A 6,396-nucleotide genomic window follows, 5' to 3' on the forward strand; every position below is an offset into this window, starting at 1 on the left:
GGGGGGTCATGGAGGGCAATGGGGGTCAGGGGGTCTTGGGGAGCAATGGGGGTTTGGGGGGCAATGGGGGCTCGGGGGTCATGAGGAGGTCATGGGGGTCTGGGGGGCAATGGGGGGCTCAGGGGTCAGGGGGGCAATGGGGGGCTTGGGGGGCTGGGGGGCAATGGGGGGCTCGGGGGGTCATGGAGGGCAATGGGGGGTCAGGGGGTCTTGCGGGGAGCAATGGGGGGGTTCCGGGGGGCAATGGGGGGCTCGGGGGTCATGAGAAGGTCATGGGGGTCTGGGGGGCAATGGGGGGCTCGGGGGGTCGGGGGGCAATGGGGGGCTTGGGGGCTGGGGGGCAATGGGGGGCTCGGGGGGTCATGGAGGGGCAATGGGGGGTCAGGGGGGTCTTGGGGGAGCAATGGGGGGTTCAGGGGGGCAATGGGGGGCTCAGGGGGGTCATGAGAAGGTCATGGGGGTCTGGGGGGCAATGGGGGGCTGGGGGTCGGGGGGGCAATGGGGGGCTTGGGGGGCTGGGGGGCAATGGGGGGCTCGGGGGGTCATGGAGGGGCAATGGGGGGTCAGGGGGGTCTTGGGGAGCAGTGGGGGGGTTGGGGGAGCAGTGGGGGGCCATGGGGGCTTAGGGGTCTGGGGGGCAATGGGGGTTTGGGGGGTCATGGGGGAGCAACTGAGGGGATTTGGGGTTCAGGCGGGGTCGGGGGGCAATAGAGGGGATGGGGGCAGTGGGGGGTCCGGGGGTTTTGGGGTGCCGGGGGTACGCACCCTGCGGCCCCCCTCACGATGCCGCTCTGGGTCCGGCCCTGCTGGCGGTGGATGAGCAGGTACCTGGGGGGGCAATTTGGGGATCCCCCCAGAACCACCTCGGGGACCCCTGACCCCCACGAGGGGTTCAGCCCCCCCCAAGGGATTCAGGCCCCCAAGCCCCACCCGGGGGTCTGACCCCCCAGCCCCACACAGTGGGGTTCAGCCCCCCCAGGGTTCAGGGACCCCAGGGACTCAGCCCCCAAGAGATTCATTCCCCCCAGCCCCCCAAAATGTTCAGGGCCCCCCACCCCCCCAAAGGAACTCAGCCCCCCAGCCCCACATAGGACCTTCAAGGCCCCCCGGGTTCAGCCCCCGAACTTCAAGCCCCCCAGGGGTTCAGTACCCGACCCCCAGGGACTCAGCCCCCACCCCCGAGGTTCAAGCCCCCCGGGTTCAGCCCCCCACCCCCAGGGACTTCAGCCCCCAAGGTTCAAGCCCCCCCCCGAGGTTCAGCCCCCTCGAGGTTCAAGCCCCCCCTAGGGTTCAGCCCCCGAGGTTCAAGCCCCCCGGCGTTCAAGCCCCCCTGGGGTTCAGCCCCCCCCGGGGTTCAGCCCCCGAGGTTCAAGCCCCCCTAGGGTTCAGCCCCCCGAGGTTCAAGCCCCCCCGGGGTTCAGCCCCCAGGGTTCAGCCCCCCGGGGTTCGAGCCCCCTGGTGCAGCCCCCTCACGCCAGCACTCCGGGGGCAGCGGGGCCGGGGGCTGGGCGCAGCCCCGCAGCTGCTCCAGGACGGGGCTCCAGAACTGGGGCACGAGCTGGGGGAGGGGAGGGGGAGGGGGTTATAGAGGGGGAGGGGGCAGGGACCTCCCAGCCCCCCGGCCCCTCACCTGGGTGTGGATGAGCTGCAGGGGGGCGGGGGCCGCAGAGCAGCGCGACCCCCACCCCCGGCACCAGCTCCAGCAGCAGCAGCCGGTGGGGGACCTGGGGGAGGGGAGGGGCGGTTGGGGGGGGCACCTAGGGGGAGGGAGGGGCGGTTGGGGGGGGCACCTAGGGGGAGGGGAGGGGTGGTTGGGGGGGCACCTAGGGAGGGAGGGAGGGGTGGTTGGGGAGAGGGGCAGCTGGGGGAGGAGAACTTGGGGGAGGGGGCAGTTGGGGGAGGGGAGCAGTTGGGGGAGGGAGCAGTTGGGGGAGGGGAGCAGTTGGGGGGAGGGGCACCTGTGGGGGAGGGGCAGTTGGGGGAGGGAGCAGTTGGGGAGGGGAGCAGTTGGGGGGGGCACCTGGGGGGAGGGGCAGTTGGGGGAGGGGCACGGGGGGAGGGGCGGGGGCAGCTGGGGGAGAGGGGCACCTGGGGGAGGGGCACCGGGGGGAGGAGGGGGCCGTTGGGGGTCTGGGGGGGGCAGTTAGGGGCAGGGGAGCAGTTGGGGGGCAGTTGCATGTCTGGGGGGGCAGTTGGGGGTCCTGGGGGCAGTTAGGGGGCAGGGGGGCAGTTGGGGGTCCGGAGGGACAGTTGGGGGTCCGGGGGGGCACTTGGGGGTCCGGGGGGCACTTGGGGTCCGGGGGCAGAGCCCGCTGCCGGGGTCTCACCGTGGGGCTGCTGTGGGGCAGGTAGACGGGGAGGTCGCGGGCGGCGGGGCCGGGGGCGGCCCCAGCAGCCCCCCAGCAGGGCGGTGTCGGGGGGCAGCCCCCCAGGGGGTCGCCAGCAGCACCCGCCCCCCCCCCAGCAGAGCCCCAGCCCCGTCTGCGCCGCCCCCGCGAAGCGCTGCAGCCGCTCCTGGGGGCGGGGGGGTCAGGGCACCCTGGGACCCCAAATCCTTGGGGGGTCGGGACCCCCGGGACCCCCCCATCGTTTTGGGGCCCCCCTCCCCGATCTTCCCCAATATTGGGGACACAGAGGCCCCCCCCCCCCCCCCCCAAGATTCCATACCTCGGTTTAGGGGGGGGGGCAGAGCATGGAGACCCCCGGGACCCCCAAATCCTCGAGGGGGAACCCCCATCGTTTTTGGGGGACCCCCCGATCTCCCCCAATATTTGGGACATGGAGCCCCCCCGGAAATCCATAGCTCTTGGGGGCAGGGCATGGGGACCCCCCGGGACCCCCCCAACCCTGGGGGGCCCAGGGACCCCCCCACACTCCTGGGGGGGGGGAGGGTATGAGACTCCCCCCCCCCCAAATACTCCGGGGGCAATGGGGGATCTGGGGGGGCGGGGTCCCGGGGGGGCTCCCACCTGCAGGGCGTCGCGGGGGCCCCGGGGAGGGGCAGGCGGGGGCCCAGCCCCCAGCCCCCCGGGGGCCAGCAGCGCGTCGATCAGCCCGAAGCAGCTCTGGGGGGCACGGGGTGAGGGGGGCACGGCCTGGCCCCCTCAGGACCCCCATTGCCCCCCAGCCCCTTCTTGCCCCCCAGGACCCCCAATTGCCCCCCCCGAGCCCTCGTTGCCCCCCCAGACCCCCAGTTGCCCCCTTCCCCTCCCAGCCCCCAGGGCCCCCAGCCCCCACATCTTCTCCAGCCCCCCATTGCCCCCCCCAGATCCCCCAGCCCCCAAGACCCCCCAGCCCCTCCATTACCCCCAGGACCCCCCATTGTCCCCCATTGCCCCCGACCTCCCCAGCCCCCCATTACCCCCCAAGGCCCCCCATTGCCCCCCAGACCTCCAGGACCCCCCGGCCCCCCCATCTCCTCCAGCCCCCTATTGCCCCCCCAGGACCCCCCTCACCCCCCAATGCCCCCATTGCCCCCCACCCCCCAGCCCCCATTACCCCCAAGCCCCCCCAGGACCCCCATTGCCCCCAGCCCCCCAGTTGCCCCCAGGACCCCCTGTTGCCCCCCGTACCCTCAGGTCCCTCTTGAGCCGCTCCACGTTGCGGATGGGCACCAGCTCGTCCAGCCCCAGCACCAGCACCTGCGGCACTGGGATGGACTGGGAGCACTGGGAGGGGGTACTGGGGCGGGGGGGCACTGGGGCGGACTGGGAGCACTGGCAGGGGGGTACTGGGGCGGGGGGCACTGGGGCGGACTGGGAGCACTGGCAGGGGGGTACTGGGGGCGGGGGGCACTGGGGCGGACTGGGAGCACTGGCAGGGGGTACTGGGGGCGGGGGCACTGGGGCGGACTGGGAGCACTGGCAGGGGGGTACTGGGGCGGGGGCACTGGGGTGGACTGGGAGCACTGGGAGGGGGGTACTGGGGACGGGGGGGCACTGGGATGGACTGGGAGCACTGGGAGGGGGTACTGGGGGCGGGGGCACTGGGGTGGACTGGGAGTACTGGGGGGTACTGGGGACGGGGGGCACTGGGATGGACTGGGAGCACTGGGAGGGGGGGTACTGGGGACGGGGGGGCACTGGGATGGACTGGGAGCCCTGGGGTGGACACTGGGATGGACTGGGAGCACTGCGGGCTCAAGGGGGGCACTGGGATGGACTAACTGGGAGATACTGGTCTGTACTGGGAGAAACTGGGTCCTACTAGGGATATTACTGGGACATACTGGTCTGCACCAGCCCATACTGGGTCATACTGGGATGGGACAAATGGCACTGAGCGTGGTGGTGGGGGGTTACTGGGCCATACTGGTCTGTACTGGGAAAGACTACACTGTACTGGAGGTACCACTGGGGCATACTGGTCTGTCCCAACCCGTACTGGGCCATACTGGGGTGGGTCAAACAGCGCTGGGGGGCCCATACTGGGGGTTACTGGTCCATACTGGTCTGTACTGGGGGCCCTGGGGCGGGGCTCACCATGGCGCCGAAGGCGGAGTCGAGGAGGCGGCTGAGGGCGGGGCCGGAGGCGGCAGGGCGGAGCTGAGCGCGATCAGGGTGATGCTGGGGGGGGAGGGGGCACATGGGGGGGCACATGGGGGGCTGCCCCATGGCGCCGACCCCCAACCCGACCCCCAGCCCCTCAGAGCCCCCAACCCCCCAACGGACCCCTCAGACCCCCCCCCCCCGTAGCCCCGCCCCCAGCCCCACCTGTAGCCCCCATGCCCCTGTGCTGTAGCCCCGCCCCGACCATAGCCCCGCCCCCAGCTGTAGCCCCCACCCCTCCGCCATAGCCCCGCCCCTGGCCATAGCCCCCCAACCCCCCAGCTGCCCCTGTCATAGCCCCTCCCCGCCGTAGCCCCGCCCCCAGCCCCACCTGTAGCCCCACTCCTGCCATAGCCCCGCCCCCACTGTAGCCCCGCCTCCATCCGTAGCCCCGCCCCAAGCCCCCACCTACAGCCCCACCCCACCATAGCCCCGCTTCCCGGCTGTAGCCCCGCCCTCGCCGTAGCCCCTCCCCTCCCCTCGCTGTAGCTCCGCCCCCTGCCCCCACCTGTAGCCCCACCCCATCATAGCCCCGCTTCCCGGCTGTAGCCCCGCCCCTTGCCGTAGCCCCTCCCCTGCCGTAGCCCCGCCCCATATGTAGCTCCGCCCCCGCCCCCACCTGTAGCCCCACCCCATCATAGCCCCGCTTCCCGGCTGTAGCCCCGCCCTCGCCGTAGCCCTGCCCCCACCCCCACCTGTAGCCCCACCCCACCATAGCCCCGCTTCCCGGCCGTAGCCCCTGCCCCTTGCCGTAGCCCCTCCCCTGCCGTAGCCCCGCCCCATACGTAGCCCCACCCCACCATAGCCCCGCTTCCCGGCCGTAGCCCCTCCCCTGCCGTAGCCCTGCCCCATCCGTAGCTCCGCCCCCCACCCCCACCTGGAGCCCCACCCCACCATAGCCCCGCCCCTCGCCCTCGCTCCGCCCCCGGCCGTAGCCCCGCCCCACCTCTGTCCGTTGCCCCCCCCGGGCAGGCGGGCGCTGGGGGTCGCCGCCCCCCGCAGCCCCACGCCCGCGTTGGCCCCGAACATGTGGACCCCGTTGAGGGACCCGATGACCGAGAAGGGCAGCTGGGGGGGAGAGGTCAGAGGTCAGGGGGTCAGGGGTCACCCGGGGGCGGGGTCTCACGGGGGGCGGGGTCTCACCTGGGGGCGGGGTCTCACCTGGGGGCGGGGGGGCCCCCCCCGGGCGCGGCAGAAGAGGGGCAGGCCGCTGCCCGCAGCCAGGCAGAGCAGGCAGAGGGCCCCGCCCTCCTCCGGCATGGCCACGCCCCCTGTCCTCCCGGGCCACGCCCCCTTTCTGCCGACCGGCCCCGCCCTCTCTGGAAAAGCCCCGCCCACTCGGGCTCCGCCTGCCGGTTCTGCACCCCTCAGGTCCCACCCCCTCTGTCAAGCCCCGCCCCTCTGCCCCGCCCTGTCAGGCTCCACCCCCTCAGCCCCACCCTTCTCTGCAGGCCCCGCCCTGTCTCTCTGGCCACGCCCCCTTCTGGTGCCCCCTACCCCTCAGCCTCCACCCTGTCCCTCAGGCCCCGCCCACTCCACACCCCACCCACCCTGGCCCCACCCCCTAAACCCACACCCTGCTCCCCAGGCCCCGCCTCTCTGGCCACGCCCTTACACCACGCCTGGCTCAAAAGGCCCCGCCCCTCTGGCCCCGCCCCCGGCTGCCCCGCCCCAGGTCCCGCCCCGCCTCTCTGGCCACGCCCCCCAAGGACGCACCCGGCTCCCTCGGCCTCGCCCCGCCCCTCAGGCCCCGCCTCCCTGCAGGCCCCTCCCACGTCTCTGGCCCCGCCCCTCGGGCCCCGCCCCTGCCGCCGCCCCGCCCGCCCGGCCCCGCCGCGCGCCGCTCAGG

The 6,396-nt window shown here is 73.7% G+C and overlaps 1 protein-coding gene and 1 long non-coding RNA gene across 2 annotated transcripts; both read right to left on the reverse strand.

Annotated features, from left to right (window-relative positions):
- Nucleotides 1-89: 89 nt before the first annotated feature.
- Nucleotides 90-2,801, reverse strand: FUZ (fuzzy planar cell polarity protein). The gene is made up of 6 exons (XM_072847675.1): nt 2,668-2,801; nt 2,328-2,514; nt 1,631-1,724; nt 1,474-1,558; nt 766-828; nt 90-99 (listed from the first exon to the last, which is right to left on the reverse strand). The coding sequence occupies exons 1-6, from the start codon at nt 2,799-2,801 to the stop codon at nt 90-92; spliced, it is 573 nt and encodes a 190-aa protein (XP_072703776.1).
- Nucleotides 2,802-3,010: 209 nt separating this feature from the next.
- Nucleotides 3,011-4,580, reverse strand: LOC140644734 (uncharacterized). The gene is made up of 3 exons (XR_012039826.1): nt 4,482-4,580; nt 3,573-3,641; nt 3,011-3,065 (listed from the first exon to the last, which is right to left on the reverse strand). It is a non-coding gene; the product is annotated as an uncharacterized lncRNA (long non-coding RNA).
- Between the last annotated feature and the right edge of the window lie 1,816 nt (nt 4,581-6,396).

Source organism: Ciconia boyciana, chromosome 28 (assembly GCF_034638445.1).
Source record: "Ciconia boyciana chromosome 28, ASM3463844v1, whole genome shotgun sequence".
Lineage (NCBI taxonomy): Eukaryota > Metazoa > Chordata > Aves > Ciconiiformes > Ciconiidae > Ciconia > Ciconia boyciana.